Below are 20,607 nucleotides of genomic sequence, written 5' to 3' on the forward strand. Positions count from 1 at the left end.
TGTATGCAAGTGTTATACAACTGAACTGTAACTGAGAAGGTATGCTTTTTCAAGTTCCCAGATAAATGAGTACTGTTATGAGAACCAATGCATTAAGTAATAGGAAATATCCAAAATAATTGATCTGAAGTACTTACATGAACAGTATATTGAAGCCATGTGTGTGTTTGTGTACATATGCATATGTATCAAAGTAGCAGACATGAATTGGTGGACGCACACGCACGCATGTGCGTGTCAAATGTAGGTCAAGGATAGGTGTATTTTCAAGAGTCTTAATTAGTTGGATTGGGGACAGCCCCTGGTGGGGGGCTCACATATCAGTTTAGAGCCGTATTAATGGTTGTTTATAATTCAAGTGATTGAGAAAAGCCAAGGTAGGTGGGAATAAAGAATATCACACATGCCAAATATTCCTGAAGTGATCTTGCTCAGAGAGTGGGAGGGCATCAGAAGATAATAGAATACTGTGCTGAACATTGAAAACATTGAGTTCCAATTCTGGTTAAAACACTATCAGACTCTGGAACTCACTTCCCTGTTATATCCAAGGAAGCAGGTTTACAATGACTATGATCATTTAAATTTTGAACTAAACCAGAGATACTAATTGTTTCCTTTCTTCTTACCACAGTACGTTAGAAGATCACTATGTCAGATAATTTCCTCTATAGACTACACATCTATAGATTTTGAAAAGAAACAACAAAACAAAACTGATTTTATTCATAGGAGAAATGTTGAAGGATGGAGGATATTCAGCAGATGGTTTTTAGAGCTGCTTTCTTAGCAATTTCTTTAGTAGTTTTTGGCCGATAGGAATTTATCCATATTCTGAGATTTGCTGTTTATCGATTCAAAGAGCATGCTCCCCATTGGATTCAGAGATGCATATTAATTACTTAGTAAAAGAACTCTGGTGCTTGTGCTTCCAGTCTCAGATTTCAGGCCCCAGAGGAGAAATGGCTTCAGCTTGTTTTTATGTCTTCTTCCTTAGGCTTTGCAGATGGCGTGGGGAGGAGACTGCACTCAGCCCCTGGTCTTGATCTCTCAAAGACTCCAACAGCAGAGATGGAGCATGCTCTTCATGGACCGAGCCCAGCGCCTGTCTCTCAGGTATCAGCAGCCTCTGGTGCTAAGGTGCTGGACATGGGTGCTGTGCTAGAGAAGAAGGCACGCAGAGAGGCTGGTGGAAGGGTGCTGGTGCACAGGCGCGGTGATAGGAGGCTCCGGGGAGAATGTGAGCTCAGATCGGGCTGCTTTTGAGCGAGAGGAGGCTACCACATGGCGACTGCCTTTGGAATCTGTCTAAAAACTGTTAACCAGTTTTTCTCCTATCTGTGAGTACAGGAGCTGGGTGAAAAAAACCCACAGGTCTGACGTCTTAACCCTGCCTGTGTGTGTGTGTCTGTGTGTTTGAAGGCTGCAGCTTGTCGAGTTCTCAGCAGGGGAGATGGGGAGGCTGCCTCTCACAGTCTAAGTGGCAGCCTTTTCTCAGGAAGGGAGGCAGCTCAGGTCTCTTCCCATAGCTTTGTGGGTAGAGTCGGGATTCATCTGTTCATAGCATCTTCCTCCTCCTTGCTAGTAAAAATGCAGTGTAGGTGAAAGAGCAGTGAGAAACTGACAGTTACCATTTGGGGAAAGGTATGTACGTTATCCAGAATCAGGACACGTAGTCCTTATTTACACATATATATTCAAAGTCCAGAGGATGGTCCTTTCCTAGAGCAGTTTTACATGTTTTGCAGCCCTTTTAATGGGATCCTGGTATGTGAAGACTTGTGTTAGTTTGCTTATCTCTGATAAAATATCTATGGAGACAAGGGAGGAAGGATTTATTTCAACTTGTGATGTTAGAAGTTTCTCTCTGTGATTGATAGTAGCTCCATTGCTTTGGGCCTGAGCCAAGGCAGAACATATGCTAGAGAAGGCCTGGAGAAGGAGACTGCTTACCTCCCAGCAGCCAGGAAGCTGGGACAGTGACAGAAGGGACAGGGACAGGAATACCTTTCAAAGGCACACCTTAAGTGGTTTGCTGTCTCCAATTAGTCCGTAGCTTTTTTGTTGTTGTTGTTTTTGAGATAGGGTTCTTGTGTAGCCCTGGCTGTCCTGAACTTACTCTAGACCAGGCTGGCCTCGAACTCACAGAGATCTGCCTGCCTCTGCCTTCTGAGGCTGGGATTAAAGGTGTGCGCTTCCATGCCTGGCTCCATCTATACGTTAATAGCACATTTACCAATGTGTTCATCAGTGAATGAACCACTGATGAAGCTGTCACTCTTATGATCCAGTCACTCCTCCGTGATTAGATCTACACTTCTGGACCAAGTTTTCAAAATCGGAGTCTTAAGAATGGAAGTCTTAAGAAGACTCTGAGAAGCAAAAGCTGTTGATGGGGTGAGACTCATTGTACTCGTAAAAGGAAGGAGAAGATGAGGTGAAGTGGGCTTTGCCTTCTCTACAGCTTAGTGTATGACTGAGTGAGTAGGGTTCAGTAAGCGTGAAAAGTAAACATGTATTATCTAAAAGAAAAATGCCTCCCCTCCCCTCTTTTTGAGACATAAATTTATTTTTATTCTATTTCTCGGTTTTGGTTTCTTCTGAGACAGGGTTTTGCTATGTATATAGCCCTGGCTGTTCTCAGATTCACTGTGTAGACCATGCTGGCCTTGAACTTGTGATGCTGTCCTGTCTTCACCTTCAGACCTTGGGGATTACTGTCATTACTGTACCCAAGCAGTGGAGATCAATCAACAAACTCAAATACTCCTTGTTGGCTGAGTTTATAGTAATCTATTCTTCTGAGACTCTTACATAACTTTTTAAAAACAAGTTGATTTTTCATTACTATAGCTGTCAGATACAAAGCATTCTGCTTTGAAGCTTGTCCACCAGGTCAATTTGATAAAAATATAGAAACATTTTATTTTGTTTACTTTATTATTATAGTTTTTATTATATACATTATGGCTGGTGGACCAGGCTGAACTCACAGAGATCTGCCAGCCCCTGCCTCCAGAGTGCTGGAAATGAAAGGCATGTGCCACTAACTATATCAAGCTTCCTTTATTTTTTATTTGTAGTACCAGGACTGAACCTAGGGCCTCACATGCTGGGCAAACTCTCTGTTGCCTAACTATACACACTAAACCCCTTAAAATAGGTTTTAAATACATGATACAATTAAAAAGCTTCAAAAGGATACATAGCGCAAGCCGTCTCTACTCTACCAGACCTTCATATCCAGTTTTCCTCCCAAAAGAAACTCGAAAGGTTACAAGTGTAAATTCCTAATGAATGAACATTTTCTCCTCCTCCTCCTCCTCCTCCTCCTCCTCCTCCTCCTCCTCCTCCTCCTCCTCCTCTTCTTCCTACTTCTCCTCTTCCTTTTTGGGAAAAGGTGGTTTCCCTGGCATAGCATTTGTTCTCACATATTTCCAATGCATTTAATCTAGGTGTTATTTTCCTAAGGAGTTTGCTTTTGTCTGGTGTATGATGCACTTATTTATTGATTTTCTTCATCCTTTTAAAACAATGCTTATTGAACTTATATACTTGATGCTCTGCTGGGCTCTGGGGAGACTGTGGTTAATGAGTGAAACAGTCTCTCATTTCATGGAGCTTTTAGTCTACTACCGGGATAGATAAACACACAAACAATTTTATAAAGCGATTAAATACGTGCTGCTCTGAGACCGTCATAGAGGAGGTGACGTATCAGGGAAGGCTTCATGGGGAAAGAAAAAGGGCTATACCAAGCAAAGGGAATTGAAGTCAATCCTCATTGGATTAACAGAGGATAATTTACTAGGGCAGGGTTAGAACGTCTGATGAGGAGAAGTGGTGGAAGAGTTGACAAGTGACAGGAAAGAACATAAGCAAGAGTCAGCCATGGATCACAAAGGCCTTGGAGAGGCTAGAGAGAAGTTATATAGTGGGGAGTCAGGTAGGACGTAAAGAAGAATGAGATTGGTGCCAGGAACCAAGGATGGTAGTCAAGTTTTGTGGGTTGATAATTGTATGGGAGCATTACACAATTCTTTTTGGGCATATTATTCATTCCTGAAGATAGCTTGTACTGTCTGAGTATGAGACCTATGGACTAGAAGTTGAGAATTGGTTGGGACTCCTAGCCACTGGAAAGAGGGCAAAGCATGATAAAGATAGGCAATGGTTAGGACGTTCTTGTGAAGAGTGTCACATGTAAAGTGGCTCTTTTTCTGAAGAAGCTTAAAACAATACAGAAAAGGCGGCAGGAGCTCAAAGGGGAAATGGGGATGGTACTAGAAATCCTTTCTCCGTGAGACACTTTCGTACTGTTAGGAACACAGCTGATGAGCGAACACAGGTTCTGCCCTTGCGCAGCTTGCCGCCTAGGAAAGGAAGCTCAGTAGACTGGCATATGGGTGGTAACTGACTTACGACGTCTTGTTGACTAAGTCCTTGCATTGTTTCAGATGTTAGGGATACTGAAATTAAATGTACTCTACAGAAGAAAGACACTTAATAAGCAAATTATATAACCTAAGACAGTGGTAAGTATGATAATGAAGACTAAAGTAGGTCAAAGGAATGAGGTGTTAAAGAGGTAATGTCTCCTTAGAGCTGTTTTTGGCTAGGGTAGTAAAGATACCATCTTTGAGAGGAATTAATTAACATTTGATCAGAGATTTCAGTGATAGGAAGTTTTGGGCCCTGAGAGAATATTCCTGGTAACAGAAAAGCTGGTGTAAATGCCTGAGATAGGATGAGTTGGTGTGTTTGAGAGACATTAAGAATGGCTAGGTGTGATGGTGCTTGCTTGTAATATTTATACTTGTAAGGCTGAGGCAGGTGTGTTTTATGTAAATGGAGGTTTTTCTGTTCTCCCCGGTCCCACAGCCACTTTTAAAATAATCACTCAGAGGCTTAATATTAATTACAAACCATTTGGCCTATTGCTCAGGCTTATTAATAACTAGCTCTTATAACTTAAATTAACCCATTTCTATTAATCTTTTATTCTGCCATGTGGTTTTGTAGCGTTACTTGTTCTCTAGTATATCTTGTCGTCGCTCCAGCGCCTTGCTGGCATCTGCCCCGGACTCCACCCTTCTTCTCCCTGTATCTCTGCTTAGATTTCCCAACTGGCTCTATCCTGCCTTGCTCTAGGCCAAAGCAGCTTCTTTATTAACCAGTGGTAATAAAACATATTCACAGCATACAGAGGGGTTATCCCACAGCAGTATATTTTAACTTTGAGTCAGCCTGGGCTACATAACAAGATTCCATCTCAAAATAATAAAATAAGAAAAAAGAAGGGGGCAGCAGTGGTGCACATCTTTAATCCCAGCACTCGGAGGAAGAGCCAGGCGGATCTCTGTGAGTTCGAGGCCAACCTGGTCTACAGAGTGAGATCCAGGACAGGCACCAGAACTACACAGAGAAACTGTCTTGAAAAAACAAAAAAACAAACAAACAAAAAAAAAAAAAAAGAAAAGAAAAGAAAAAGAAAAAAAGAAAAATGAGGGTGTGTAAAGGGCATAGAGACAATACAGGATTGGGTGAGATCAGTCACACTGGGTCACATGGGACCTTGTGACAGGTAACACAGATTACCTTAAGCAGGAACAGGAGATGGGAAGATCAGATTAAGGCTTTTGCAGTGGTCCAGGCAAATTTAAATGTGAAATCCATAAGTAGAAACGTCTTTCTGGTGATGGTGAATGGAAATAGGAAGTTAAGGACAACACCAATGTTTATGTCTGAGTAACTTAGAAAAGTATGGTACAAGAAAGAGGAGTTTTGAAAACTTCATTCAATTTTGGATGTTTTAATGCTTCTGATGATAAAGGAAATATTTCTAGCTCTTCACCACAAAAGTGAATGGAGCCATGGCAGGGCATAAGCAACTAGAAATGGCAAACAGAAGAGGCAGCTGTGGAATGGAGCTGTGGCTGGGCAGAGGTGGAGAAGAGTTCACTTGTGTATTTCAGTAGGTAGTTCAGTGCCCAGTGTAGATTCTTTTCAGTCCCTTAGTCTGTTCAAATACCCCCTCCACCTCCTTCTCTTTCTCCTCTCCTGTCCTCGGTCTCCTTTATTTTGGGGGTACCAGGGATTGAACCTAGGGCCTACTCTATAGTCAGACTAGACCCCCAACCCCTATTTGGTTCATGGTTGTGGTTTCTTTTCTTTTTTTGAGAAAGGGTACTGCTTGTGTAGTCCAGACTGGCTTTGAACTTACTCTGTGGGCCAAACTAGCTTTAAACTCAAAGCAGTCCTATTCAGTCTCCTGAGTGCTCTGATTATGGGTGTGCGTGGATCAACATGCCCAGCTTTCAGCTCCTATGAGAATCTCTTTAATTGTACTGTTAGCATTAAATAGATTGCTAAAGACCCAGATGGTGGACTTGGGGTAGAGGATGTGATGGAGATGGTAGAAGGAGAGGGCCCTGGGCGTTTCCTAGGAAGAGCCACAGCGGGTGGAGTGGAGCGGTGTGCGTCCCTCTCTAGAAAAGGGGTGCTGTGCTCTAGTGTCTTCCCTTTCCCTGCTCCTCACTGTGTTTATCCAGCCACATCTGCCATGTTAACCCTCATCTTTGTGTGGTTTTCTGTCTTGTCTCATTGAAAGGACTCATCAAACGTGAGGAAAAAGACTTTGGAAACCGGGCACCATTGTTCCAGCTCCTCCTCCCTCCCTGTCATCCATGACCCTCCTGTATTGCTCCTTGATCCTAAACTCTACCCTCCCCAACCAAAGTTCCTGTCCCCTGATGTTCTGATGCCCAGCACGGCAGGGGAGCCCTATAGACCCCCAGGTAACACCCCTAAACTAATACTATCTGCTAAAATGTGATTCTTTTTCAGGGGCAAAATGTGTACCTACTGGGAAAGTAGGGTGTCCCAAGGTGGAATGGAAAGAATATATGAATTGCTGTTTTAAGGTCAAGCACTGATCTTCATGAAGTATGACTGAATACATTTTTAGACACCATGCTTCTTTATTCATGAGAGTGAACCTAACTGTTTCAGTCGTGATGCAGTAAGGTTTTAAGTGTGAAGTGTAGTTAGGAACTAGTCTTGGGCCCCTCCCCCGGACTGAAAGTGTCACCTCTTGAGCTAGTTTCCTCCCCTGCTATTTATTGAGTTTCAGCTGAGGGATGGTGTATGGGGACAGAAGTGAATGAAGACTAGAAAGACACTGTACTTGAGAACCCATGTCCTGTGTCCTGTGTCCAGGTCCAGACGGTCCGAGGAAGATGGGCAGCACCATTCTGGCTTCCATTGACCTCCACAGATCAGTGATGCTCACTTTTTCCTCCTTATGGGTTTAACTTACATTGAAGTCTGTGGTTCTCAGTAGGGAAAGAGGACATACCACTTGGCATCTAACAGATGTTGGATGAAGATGCTTTGAAACATCATATCATGCACAGGGCAGTCCTTTCTGATCCCAGTAAAGAATTATCAGCCCACAATGTCACAAATGCCATAGTGAAAGAAATGTATAGAAAAGACTTTCTATATTGTATGTGAGGTAAGAGTGGTATGCACAACAGCAGAGATTTCAGAAATTCAAAAACAAGAATTTAAGTAAAGGAGACCTAACTGCTAAGACAAGCCAAGTGAATGAAAGGGGGAAAAAAAAGCTAGGCAGTGATAGTGCACACCTTTAATTCCAGCACTCAGGAGACAGAGCCAGGTGGGTCTATGTGAGTTCGAGGCCAGCCTGGTCTACAGAACAAGTTCCAGGACAGTCAAGGCTACACAGAGAATCAATCTCTCTCTCTCTCTCTCTCTCTCTCTCTCTCTCTCTCTCTCTCTCTCTCTCTCTCTCTCTCTCACACACACACACACACACACACACACACACACACACACACACCTCCACCTCCACCCACACCCCCTACACACACACAAATGTATATATCTTTTAAAAAAGAAAGAGAAGCCAAGTGAAATTTTAGTGTAATTGCGGAAGGAGTTTGCAAGGGGATATATTTGTTCTATTAACTAGCCACTCTCGTGCAGGCATTATATATGTGTGTGCATGAGTGTGTTAGAGAAAGATTACCGTGGAGGTAGGTATGGCAATATCCAAGAGACTGTTTTATTTCCCCCAAAATAGAAGAGATTGATTTTAATGTAATATATAGGAGTTTTTAGGGCTAAGGGTATAGCTCAGTGGTGGAGTGCTTGCCTAGCATGCACAAGGCCCTGGGTTCAATCCCCAGTACTGGAAAAAAAAATTAAGTATATATATCAAAAGCAAAACCAGGTTTCTTTTTTCCCTGTGCGTGTATTCTTGGACAAGTAAAGAACTGGGCAAAACAGCCAGGAGTAGTTCTTTGGGAAGGAGAATTCTTTTCTAAAGATACTCACTCAGTCTTTGGGGTTCTTTTCTCTTCTTAGGATCTTCGAGGAGTGTCCCACAGTTTCTGGCTATGTGTGACAGGGATGAAACTCCCCAAGGGGTCAAGTACACAGGAAGGACTTTGAACTACCGAAGTCTACCCCATCGTTCCAGAACTGATGCTTCCTGGGGACTGGGGTCAGAGACCAACCAGCATGTTGGGACCAGAGTCCTAACTACGCCAGCATGCAAGCCTCAGCTAACCTACACTGCCACACTACCAGAACGAAGCCAGGGCCTTCACGTTCCTCATGCTCAGTCCTGGGGGAGTCTTTTCCATTCACCCTCACAGCCTCCTGCTGTTCACCCAGTGTCCTCACCATCCAGCAGTCTTCATTTACCCCTTAAGTCAGCTTGGAATTCAGGTCCTGGCCTGGGGTCTCGAACACCTGGCCCTCGAAGAATAGATATGCCCCCAGATGATGACTGGAGACAGAGCACTTACCCCTCCCAGCGTAGGCAAAGGAGGACTGATGAGGAGAGAATTACGTTTCTTCTATCAAATGCCCCTGGAAGAGAGCAGAACAGGGCAAGATTTCTCCCGCACAGCAGGTGGTAAGGACCACCCTCCCTTTCCTGGAGCCACACCTTTCTCTATAAAGCTGTACCATGGCAGAGTTGAAACCTGCCAGTTACGCTGTGATCATCTCAACGTAGAATTGGCACCTTCAGTCCATCATCATATGCCTGTACTCCCAGCAGCTGGGAGCTAGAGGCAGGAGAATCAGCAGTTCAAGGCCGGAGACTGGGCTAAAAGAGACTGCTTTACCAAGCAAAATCACCACAACAAAAGAATTGGCTTTTCCTAAGGGTGTTTGCTTCTTTGAGAGGGAATGTTTGAAATTCCAGCTTTAGAGCTGGGACTGTAGCTCAGTTGGTAGAGTGTTTTCCTAACATGCACAAAGCCCAGGGTTAGATCCTTAGCACCATGTAAAACTGGGCATGGTGGTGCACACCTGTAATCCTAGCACATGGGAGGTGGAGGCAGGAGGATCAGAAGTTCAGGTTCATCCTTGGCTACATAGCAAGTTCTAGGCTAGTCTGTGCTACATAAGACCCTGGGGGGCGGGGGGAGGCGGGGAGGTGAGAAAAGAGAAAAGAAAACTCAGAACTTTGGCTCCTCTAACCAATGGAAGCAGCTGATGCTTCAGACTTGATTTGAGCCACTTTAACGTTGAACCTATTTTATTCCTCTGGACACCTGCTGTTCCTTAGTGTTTAAGACATTACTTCATTCTTGGTTCCTTTTATACCCTGATCCCCAGCTGAGCCCTCATCTTTTGGTCCCTACTATATTCCCTACTTATACTTAGTGCCTGGACTCTTTCTTCCCTGCCGTCATGATTCTGACTGCATCTGGATGGGAAGCCCAGCTGCCAGGTATTACGGCTGTCAGCCTTCCTCGTGACTCAGACTTTAGGCCTAGAATGTGGAGCTGCCGATAGTGTTGGCCCTTCTGAACAGATGGAGTTGGGCACACTAACACCCTCCTGTCCTCAGCAGCACAGCCATTACTGCCACCTGCTCATCGCTGTTGTAAACTCTCAGAGTCAGCTAAACTATTTTAGGGCAAAGCATACTGTTTTTGTAAAGTATTTTTCATTAATAAATCTATAAGATAGTTCTATTTAATCTCTTGTCCTTTTGTATGTTCTTGCTCTTCTGGGGTCAGGAGGCCTGGACATTTATATAAAATGGCTTTTGACCAAGTGAAAATGAATAGCCAAAAAGGAGTTGGAAAATAAATAGTCACTGTTGGAGTCAATATATCCTTAAATAAGAGTATTTTTTCTTTTGTTATGGCTGCTAGCATGTTTCCCATCCCTTTCCTGCCTGGACACTCAGTACAGTACACACTTGCTCCTTCCCCTTATTAAGATTTTCTGGGCATTCACATTGACCTGACATACTCACTCGCGGTACAAGTACTGCTCATGGTGCCCTTTCTCTCTGCGTCACAGGTTTGTGATGTGCCCCCACCCCTTGCTCTCCTCCTATGACCCCACTCCTTTTCCCCTTAAGAGTCAAAATATCTCTGTGATGGTACACTTTATCTTCACCCATGACACACCCCCAAAAGTCCCTTTCCCTTAAAAGGTATTTTGCAGTGGTTGGAGAGATGGCACAGTGATTACAAGAACAGGCTCTTCAGCCACTGGACCTGGGTTTGATTGCCAGCACCCACTCACAACCTTCTTTAGCTCCAGTCCCAGGAACAGAACTACCTCTTTATCCTCTGTGGGGACTGAACACGTGGTGCACTGACATTCATGCAGGCAAGACACATAGACACATAAAATAATTTGGTAGGTTCCCTTTGCAAAGAATGTCCGCTGGGTTTTCCCTCCTTATTTATCCCAGAACTCAGGCTCATTGATTGACACAAAGAAGTAAAAGATGCCGAGACCTTTGTTCTACTGCTTCCCCAGTCATTGTCTGGGACAGATTCCTGCTCCATCCTATTTGGATCCTACACCATGTAGACACATGGGCCTTAGTAGATAGCTGGCCCCTGAGCCATCCAACACAGCTGGTGTCATACACACTCTTCTAATCTTTTATAAAATTGTAGTTAATTTGTGTAGTGTGAGAGGGACAGAGAAGGTCAGAGAATAAGTTGTAGGAGTCGGTTCTCTCCTTTCACCTGTGTGCCCTGTGGTTCCATCACTGGGTTTGGTGGCATGTGCCTTTACCACCTGAGCCATCTCATAGTCACTAACCAGTATTGATGGAATGGTCTGTTCTTGTTCCTTGACCTCATAGATGCTGGTCAATTTGATCTGTTTCTGTAAGTTGCCTTGGTCCAAATTCTATGTATGCACAAAGATAAAAGAACTAACTTTCAATTTTCTACCTACCTAGTCTCTGCTTTCCAACTCTTCCCCATATATATCCCACATATGTTTCACATATATTTCACATACATGTATGTCACATATACACTATGTGATAATTTCCCTGCGTGAATTAAGAGTGAGACTGTGGCGTTCCCAGGTGAGTATCTCTTGGTGTCATTCCCTCACTTCCCCTGACTGGTGCTGAACTTAATTAAATGCCTTCAGATTCTTGACCATTCCAAACTCTAAATGCAAGGGTCAGAATTCTATGCCAAGCGCCCACCTCTCCCACCCTACCCTGGCCTTTTTTTTTTTTGAGACAGATCCTCACTTTGTTGCCCTGACTGGTTGGACCGGGCTACACTTGAACTCACAGAGTTCCTGCCTTCCTCTGACTCCCTAGGTCTGAGGTTACAGGATAAATTCCATTTTAAATGATAATGCCACTTCTTTAGTCTAGAATGACTCCTTCATTCTTTTCTCCAGTATACCATTATGGTTTTGTAGGTAAATTGTCATATATTTGTCTACTAGTAGGAAATTCTGAGCTCTGACTACGTCTCTTCATTCTCCTGGGCTCCAAGAAGGCCAGGGAAATGTCCTTTCTTCCTTGCACTCATCGCAGCCCTTAAATCCATTCTGCACTCTCTCCTTACTGTCAAGTGTTTATGCATGCAAGGAATTTTCACCTGATCCCTTGGCCTGCTCGCGTTTCGGTAGTAGGTACAGTAATTTTGCTCAAGTCCCTAGAGCCTGTCCCGCCCCCGCCCCCGCACGCGCGGTGCATGACGGTCTTAGCCCCTCTGAAGGGAAAGAGGGTCCGCCATGTTCCCCGGCGGCGCCGCCGCTTGGCTCTGGTAGCCGCCGCCCCCGCCCCCAACCCCGCCCGGCCCGGCATTTCGCCGAGCCCCGGGCCCAGCATGGCCGCCCCGGAGCCGGCCCGGGCCGCGCCGCCCCCGCCCCCGCCCCCGCCGCCCCCGCTCGGGGCCGACCGCGTCGTCAAAGGTGAGAGGTGGCCAGAGCCCTGGGGGCCTGGCGTGAGGCGCGGTGTGAGGGCGGGCGGGAGTCCGTCCCCTCGGGAGCGGGCCCGGCGGGGCTGGGCGAGTGACTGGCTGCCTCCCTCGGGGAGTGGCCCCTGGGCGGGTCCCCGCTGGGCCGGGCTGCGGCGGTGGCTGCTCCGCGGGCTCCCGCTCGCCCTGCGGGCCGGGGCGGGGGCTTTGCGCGGGGCGTCGCTCACGCGGGGCCCGGGGCCGCCCGCCCGGCCGGCCGCCCGCCGCGGCGAGCCCCTTTCTTCCCTGCACCGCCCGTTCCCGGCGCAGCGCCCGCGGTGAGCTTCCGGCTCCGCGACAGCTGCACACCGGCTTGCCGGGCGCACCGCGGGGCCCCGGATCTCCGTCGCGGCGCGTCGTCGTGACGAGCCGTCCAACTCGCCCGGGGTCTGGCCCACGCCTGCTCCCCGGTGACAGCGCCTAGCGAGCGTCTGCCGCAGGGCGTTCGCGTGCGGTCGTCAGGTGCCGCCCCGCGCGGACACTGGGGGAACCATATGGAATGGGACAAGGCTGAAGGATCCAGACGGGATCTAAGAGCCCAGACTTCGAACGGCAGAGCAGGGGAGGAAATCGCATTACATTTCTATAGGCACAAAGTCGCATATATAGGAAGTAGTAGGTAGTCTAAAAAGCCGTCAACACTGATTAGAAAGGGTTTCTGTCCCCTCTAAACATAGGGCATAACTCTCTAGAAGAAGAAGTGAAATCTTTCTCAGCCAGGGAGGGATTAATGGATAATTGAAACAGAATTATTTAAAATAGAGAAATTGATAGGCAGTTAAGAGGTCCTTAAGAGTCCAAGCTTAATGAGAGAGTATGTCGACCACAGACAATACTGTAAGAACTTGAAATTATTTTCTTTGCTATATAGTGTAGTCAATAAACAGAAACTGTAAAATAAAGATTTCGTTATTTTGATTACATTTATTTTTAAAGATATTTTTATTTTCAAATTCATCATCTCAAATATAGTGGCACAGTGTTTAAACACTGTTAGCTCAGTTTTAAACTGTGACCATGGTTTGCCATTAAAATACTTTAAAACAAGAAACTCCTTTCTCCTTTGTGTTTTTTAAATTTAAAGTTTTCAGTCTGCACTTTTGGTTTTTAAAAGAATGACACATATTTTTGAATCTAGGCGTATGTGATTGGGTTAGGCATTAGAATGAGCTGAATAGTATATGAACTTCTTTTTCTGAACAATCTTTTTTTTTTCCTTTAAGGGAAGAAAGATAAGGCATTGATACTATCAAATCCTTTAATTTTATGGGTGGGGGTTGAAATGGAGGACACTGCCTACCTCTTCATTTTGTAAAATATATTTCTTGCATGTGCAGGTGCTTTTCATCAGAATAATAGCTGAGGTCATATTCCCGAACCATGCATTTATACTGTCCTCATGTGAATCTTGTTCTTTGACATATATGTGGCAGTATTTTTCCCATACTGCTTTAATGAAGCAAAAAGGAGATTCCAAGCATAAGGCAGATTCCTTAGGGGTGAGTTGTGAGCCCAAGACACAGCCATTTACAGTTTATTGGTTTGAAATTAAAACCATGTTTGGCCAGGTGGTGGTGGCTCACACCATTAAAAAAAAGCATAAGCCGGGGGTGGGGGGGTGAGGGGTAAGGGGTGAAGGGTGAGTGGGTGGGTGGTGGTGGTGCACGCCTTTAATCCCAGCACTTGGGAGGCAGAGGCAGGCGGATCTCTGTGAGGTCGAGGCCAGCCTGGTAAAGCAAGTTCCAGGGCAGGCTCCAAAGCTACACAGAGAAACCCTGTCTCAAAAGACAAAAAGAAAAAAAAAGGCGCTGGTTTGGAAATTTTCAGTTACAAAGCTTAAAGTAAACATACCTTGTGCATCAATTGTATCTTCTTCATGGAGACAACTTTCATTTCCTTGTGGAATTTATTAAAATGCCTGATACTATGATGGCACATGTATTTAATCCCAGCACTCAGGAAGCAGAAGCAGGAGGATTGCTGTTCAGTTTGAGGCCAGTCTGGTCTACATAGCAAATTCCAAGCTAGCCAGAGCTACATAATGAAACTGCCTCAAAATACATATAATTAATAAAACAAATTAAGCTCAGATTTCATTTAAGTTCAGGATATTGTTTTAGCTTTGCATATACACTATTTCATAAGAGTGGGAAATTGCCATTAGTATTGAATATAAATAGTTTTGACTCTGGAACTTTTCCTTGTCTTTAAATTTTAGGTTCAATGCTTCAACTCTAAAGACCTATTTTATGTACATGTAGGTTTTTTTGTTGTTTTTGTTTTAAGGTCTTGTTTTATTGTATGGATGTTTTACCTGTCTGTTATGAATTTGCACCACACATGTGTGGTGCCCCAGGGGGCCAGAAGAGGGTGTCAGATCTTGTGGAATTGGAGCTACAGAAGGCTCTTAGCAGCCATGTCTGTGTTGGAAATCCAATTCAGATCCTCTGGAAGAGCAAGCAGTAAATGCTGTTAACTGCTGAGCCATCTCAAGTCCCCAGACATATAGCTTCTTAGGAGAATATAGAATGTTTTGTTTACTGTCACACTTAGGAAATTCACTTATAAGTTTGGGAGATTTTAATATTTTAAGTGATTCGTTTATCAATGTGATGAGCCTGTCACTAAACTTGTTAGTAGCAATTCTATGTCTCTGGTCATGGTTGATTAGGTTTCCTGGTTAGTTATACTTAGTTCTGAACCTAGTAGTCCAGCTACTGACTCAGTTCAAACTCTTTTTAAAAATTTAACAGAGAGGCTGGTAGTTAATCCCATGTACTTACAGAGGACCAGAGTTGCGTTCCCAGCATCTATGTCAACCAACCCACAGCTTTCTAACTCTAGTTTCAGAAGATCTGATGCCCTCTTCTGGCCTCTGTGGGAAGCTGCATTCATTTGCTTATACTCCCACACAGACACACCATGCTTACACGTTAACTAAAAATAAAAATGAATCATTTAAACAAAAAACAAAACAAAACAAAAACCTCATGTGGTTAGTCACAATGGCGTATGTTCTTAATCCCTGGTACTTGGGAGGCTGAGAAAAGAGGATCATTAGTTCAAGATCAGTCATGGCCACATAGTGAGACTGTGTTTCCCCAAAACACGGGTAGTGGCTGGTGGCGCATGCCTTTAATCCCAGCACTCAGGCAGATCTCTGTGAGTTCGAGGCCAGCCTGGTCTTCAGAGCAAGATCCAGGACAGGCACCAAAACTACACAGAGAAATCCTGCCCAGAAAAAAACAAAAAACAAACAAACAAAAACCAAACCAAACCAAAAAAAAAAAAAAATCCCCCAAACAAAACAACCATCTGTAATGAGATCTGCCTCCCTCTTCTGGCCTGCAGGGACACATGCAAACAGAACACTGTATACATAATAAACAAATAAATCTTTAAGAAAAGAAATGGAAACAAATAGGTTTATGAGATGGCTTAGTGGTAAAGGTGCTTGCTGCCAAGCCTGACAACCAAAGTTAATTTAATCCATGGCACCCACATGGTAGAAGCAGAGAACCAGTTCCTCTGGACAGCTGTCCTCTGACCTACAGACACACACACACATACACGCACGCACGCACACACGCACAATAAGTAAATGGAATATATCTAATAGAATGTAGGCTTAACAAAAAAAGAAAATGGAAACAAAGTAGGAAAAATGCAACTGTTCATATGTACCTTATTGCCACATCAGTAAAATGGTGTAATTGAAACATAAAATCCTGATTTAGGAGTATTCCTTTCTTCCGCTCCCCATAGACTTACTTAACCTAATTTGTCCAGTTACTTTTCCTCACTAAATTGTGCATATTTTGCTACATAAACTTAAAGCTAAACTGTCACTGACTTGATCATATCATATTAGATTTATGTCCATTTTAGCACCCACAATTTATATGTTTTTTTCCTTTGAGACAAGGTTTCTTTGTGTAACATCCGGGCTGTCCTTGAACTTGTTTTCTAGACCAGACTATCCTTGAACTAACAGATCTGCCTGCCTCTGCCCACCAAGTGCTGTGAGTAAAGGTGTGTGCCACCACTGCCTGGCTCATTTTGTTTTTTAAAGAAAAAATGACTATACTTTGTAAGTTTGGAGTGTGAGTGGCAAAAACGCCATGGCACTCATGTGGGTGTCAGTTCTCTCATTCTACCATACGGGTCCTTGCAGTTCAACTCAAGTTATGTCTGGCTTGATGGCAAGGGTCTGGACCTGCTTAGGCATTTCACACAGCTCCCTTTTGATTCTTAGGTAGCTCCAAGTCAGTTATTTAGCTGAGAGTGGCCTTGTACTTAACCTTCCTGCTTTCATTTTTCTAAGTGATGGGAGTGCATGCGTGCACTGCCATGCCTGGTAACAATTGTTTTTTACATTCAACATTTCCCTCCAATTTCCTAGGTTTTATTAATTATAAATTATCACATTTTCAGATTGAACCAAAATGCTGAAGAGGGTACTTTGTTTTAAATTTATTTTTAATGGGCAGCCTTATTCATTTAGGTTTTTCTACTTATAAATCAGAGCTCATTTACCAGACTATTTCCAATACCTTAGTTTTATTAGAATTGTTCAATTTTCACCAGAGATTTGCAAATGATTAATACATACTTGGGAATCACATAACAATTTCATTGTTGTCCACAAATATTTTTATTTCATATTTTAAAAGCAGTTTGAATGTTAGTTTTTACAAAGTATCTTGTAGACTTATGTATAATGATAACGCCTTAAAATGATTTTTCTTCTTTTTACCTGTTAAAATTTTAATCATAGTAAGATAAATTTTTAGTACCATGTGTCCTAGAGAAAACAAAGGAACAGAGACCATAATGTGTGTTTGTGTTTAAAAGAGAAGAGAAAGGACTATGGTCACAAGTTATTTTAGAAAGAAAATACCCAGAAGGAAATTCAGCTTCTTAGTAGAGAGCTGAAAGCCAGAGCTATTGAATGAATAAGCAAGGCTTGTAAGGGAAAGTTTGGTGAAAAGAACCTTGATGTATTAAATAAGACGTGTTTTAGTGTCAATCATACGACTTCATCATAAAAATGTTAATTTATATTCACAGGTGAAATAATTGAGCAAATTGATAGTTGATTGATTGTACATAAAATTTATTTTAGGACATCAAAGTTATAAGCTGGGCGGTGGTGGTGCACACCTTTTACCCTAGCACTCAGGGAAGCAGAGGCAGGCGAGTCTCTGAGTTCAAGGCCAGCTGGTCTACAGATCGAGTCCGGGACAGCCAGGACTACACAGAGAAACCCTGTCTTGAAAAACAAACAAGCAAACAAAGTTATAAAATAGTAACTGTTAAGTTCCTGCTATACAGGAACTATCTCCCTTCTTAGGGACATAGTGGCAGTGTAAGAGGTAAAGTCTTGATCCTTGGGAAAATAAGTACTCCTAAAAAGTTAATAAATTTCTTTGAGTATGGATGTGGTTAATAGTTATTGCAAAACTAGCAAGTTGTCTTAGTTCAAAGGATGTAGTAATGCCTGACCTGGCAAGGCTCTTTTTTATTGTTGTTGTTTTTTGGTTTTGGTTTTGGTTTTTTTTTTGTCTTTTGAGACAGACATTCTGGTGCCTGTCCTGGATCTCACTCTGTAGACCAGGCTGGCCTCAAACTCACAGAGATCTGCCTGGCTCTGCCTCCCGAGTGCTGGGATTAAAGGCGTGAGCCACCACTGCCCAGCCAGGGATCTTTTTTTTTTTTAAGACAGGGTCTCATTATGTAGCCTTCAAAGACCAGGTTGGCCTTGAACCCAGTTCATCTGTCTGCCTCTGCCTCCCCAGTGCTGGAATTAAAAGTGTGTGCCACTACACTCTTTATGGGAGATAGATATTTATTAATATGAGAAAAGTCTTGATGTATTGTTTGTTCTTTTACTCATTTGGCTCTTTGGTCTTTTGGGGGCCCATCACCCAACTCCCAAATAAATCACACACAGAGGCTTATTCTTAATTATAAATGCCTGGCCTTAATTGGGCTTGTTTTCTTTTGACCAGTTTTTCTTAACTTTAATTTATCCCATATACCTTTTGCTTCTGGGCTTTTTCTTTTTCTTACTTCTGTAAATCTTACTTTCATTCTTATTCCATGGTTGGCTATGTGGCTGCCCCTGGTGTCTTCCTCTCCTTGTTCTCTTGCACCTCCTTCTTTTCCTCCCAGATTTCTTCTCATATTTATTTTCTCTGCCTGCCAGCCCCATCTATCCTTTCCTTGCCTTGCTGTTGGCCCTTCAGCTCTTTATTAGACCATCAGGTGTTTTAGACAGGCAAAGTAACACAGCTTAACAGTTAAACAAATGCAATGTAAAAGAATGCAACACATCTTTTCATCATTAAACAAATGTTCCACAGCATAAACAAATGACATCTTAAAATAATATTCTATGACATTAAAGGATGGGTAGGATTGAAATAAAAAGGTAGGGTTGTTTGCTTGTGCAGCATTTATTGTATACATGCTTTGTACCAGGCATTTTACTAGGAATTGGAGGATTTAACTTCATTGGTAAATGTGCTTGCCTAGCATGCAGGAAGCCCCAAGTTTCATCACCAGTACCACATAAATCAGGCATAGTGACACATCCCTGTAATCTTTAGTATTTGAGAAGTTGAGTTGGTAATATCAGAAGTTCAAGGACATCTTTGGCTACATGTTGAATTTGAGGCCAGCCTGTGATACATGAGACCCTGTTTTAAAATAAAAGATATTAAGTAAGATAGTCTTTGTGTGGTTAGTAAAGTGGGGATAACAATTTAAATAAACATCTTGAGTTAGGAACAAAGTGCTATTAGAATGATAAACGGAAATGACAACAATCTCAATTTAAAAGGAAAGCATCACTAAGAATAATGTTTAGAGGTACTCCTTGAAAGATGAGTAGGCAGAGCCAGGCGGATCTTTGTGAGTTCGAGGCCAGCCTGGTCTACAGAGCAAGATCCAGGAAAGGCGCAGAGCTACACAGAGAAACCCTGTCTCGAAAAAAGCAAAAAAGAAAAAAGATGAGTAGGAATGGAATACAGAAAACAAACAGAAAGGTACAGAGTTTAAAAATGCATGGCAGTAATATGTAAGGTGCTTGGCAAGGAATGGCAGATAAAGTTGGAAAGGGACCTTTTGTGTTCCAAGGTAAAAAGCTGAAATTGAAGCTTGTAACAGCAGGCTAGCCTCTGGATGATTAAGAATGCAGACTGTAGATAGAATCAGACTTCCTGGCATTGAAAACTACCTCTACCAGTGAATAACTTCTTGTAGACAAGTTCTTAACATTCTAAGTCTTAGTTTGTCATCTAAGCTAGAGTTAATATGGTCCTATTATAGAGTTTCTGGCATATTAATGAAGATAGTATATGTAAAGTATGTGCTGTAGTGCCTGGCCTGGCATGTGGACAGTACTGAATCAATAGTAGCCATCACTGTTACTCCTTTTGAAGATTTTAAAGTGGAATAGTGATCTGTTACTGTTTTGAAAGCTAACTGATGAGGTTGTGTGGAATAAATTATTAAAGGAGGTAGAAGCTTTAATTAGGTTTAGTTGTGTTAGTAGAGTAGTTCAAGAGATTGATGACCAAAGCATCAGTTAAGGGAAAGAAAAAAAAAAAAAAAAAAACAAACAGATCTGATCATGCTAAATAGTAGGAGGTAGATATATATTGGATAAATGATGGAGAATGGGAATGAAACACATAAACAACGCTATCTAAGGGATAATAAGATTAAATTTGTTTTGGGGATTGATTCAGTTGAACAGTTAATAGTTGGAAGTACAGATTGGAGTTATTTGTTAAAGACTGAGAATGGTCACATTGAGAAAGACCTTAAGGTTCTCTGCACCCAAATCTAATGGCTTAACAACCATCTGTCACTCCAGTTCTGGTGGTTCTGGGTTCTGCTTTTTCTGGCCTCCAAGGTCACCTGCACACATGTGAACATACATATACTCAGGTCCACACTTATAAAAATATGGCTAGAGAGATGGCTCAGTGGTTAAGAACACTTGTTATTTGTTGCTTTTGCAGAAGACTCATTCTAACTAGGTGGTTAACATCCATCCAGAACTCAAGTTCCAGGGAATATGACACCCTTTCTGATCTCCATGGGCACCAAGCATACACATGGCACACATACATACTTGCAGATAAAACAATCTAAAATAATTAAAAATATATAAAAATAATAAATCTTTTCAAAAAGTCTAAAATCCAGAAAAGGGGGAAATCCATAAAAATTTAAATCTGAGTGTAATACCATGACAAAAATAGCAAAGAAGGAAACAAAATTTGATGAAGGGATACTTAAGTAACAACCACAATTAAAG

General features: G+C 42.9%; 2 protein-coding genes across 16 annotated transcripts in view; both read left to right on the forward strand.

Moving 5' to 3' along the window:
* Usp54 (ubiquitin specific peptidase 54) overlaps window positions 1-10,024 on the forward strand; it is a 95,369-nt gene extending 85,345 nt beyond the window's left edge. For 6 of the 8 annotated variants that reach the window (XR_013042324.1, XM_076544715.1, XM_016003388.3 and 3 more), the window contains 3 exons: window positions 998-1,116; window positions 6,611-6,797; window positions 8,392-10,024. Coding sequence is in view for 7 of the 8 variants with exons in the window: in XM_076544715.1 (XP_076400830.1) it covers window positions 998-1,116; window positions 6,611-6,797; window positions 8,392-8,951 (866 nt within the window). In the remaining variant the exon portion in view is untranslated. The remainder of the gene's footprint in view (window positions 1-997; window positions 1,117-6,610; window positions 6,798-8,391) is intronic. The other 2 variants (XM_076544719.1, XM_076544720.1) reach the window with 1 other exon arrangement.
* Window positions 10,025-12,032: 2,008 nt separating this feature from the next.
* Window positions 12,033-20,607, forward strand: part of Ppp3cb (protein phosphatase 3 catalytic subunit beta) — a 46,540-nt gene continuing 37,965 nt past the window's right edge. For 3 of the 8 annotated variants that reach the window (XM_076544721.1, XM_076544727.1, XM_076544726.1), the window contains exon 1: window positions 12,035-12,234. In XM_076544721.1, coding sequence (XP_076400836.1) covers window positions 12,150-12,234 — 85 coding nt within the window. In that variant the 5' untranslated portion in view covers window positions 12,035-12,149. Of the gene's footprint in view, window positions 12,235-20,607 lie in introns of all 8 variants that reach the window. The other 5 variants (XM_076544723.1, XM_076544728.1, XM_076544722.1 and 2 more) reach the window with 4 other exon arrangements.

The sequence above is a fragment of the Peromyscus maniculatus genome, chromosome 9 (genome assembly GCF_049852395.1).
Source record: "Peromyscus maniculatus bairdii isolate BWxNUB_F1_BW_parent chromosome 9, HU_Pman_BW_mat_3.1, whole genome shotgun sequence".
In the NCBI taxonomy this organism is placed as follows: domain Eukaryota; kingdom Metazoa; phylum Chordata; class Mammalia; order Rodentia; family Cricetidae; genus Peromyscus; species Peromyscus maniculatus.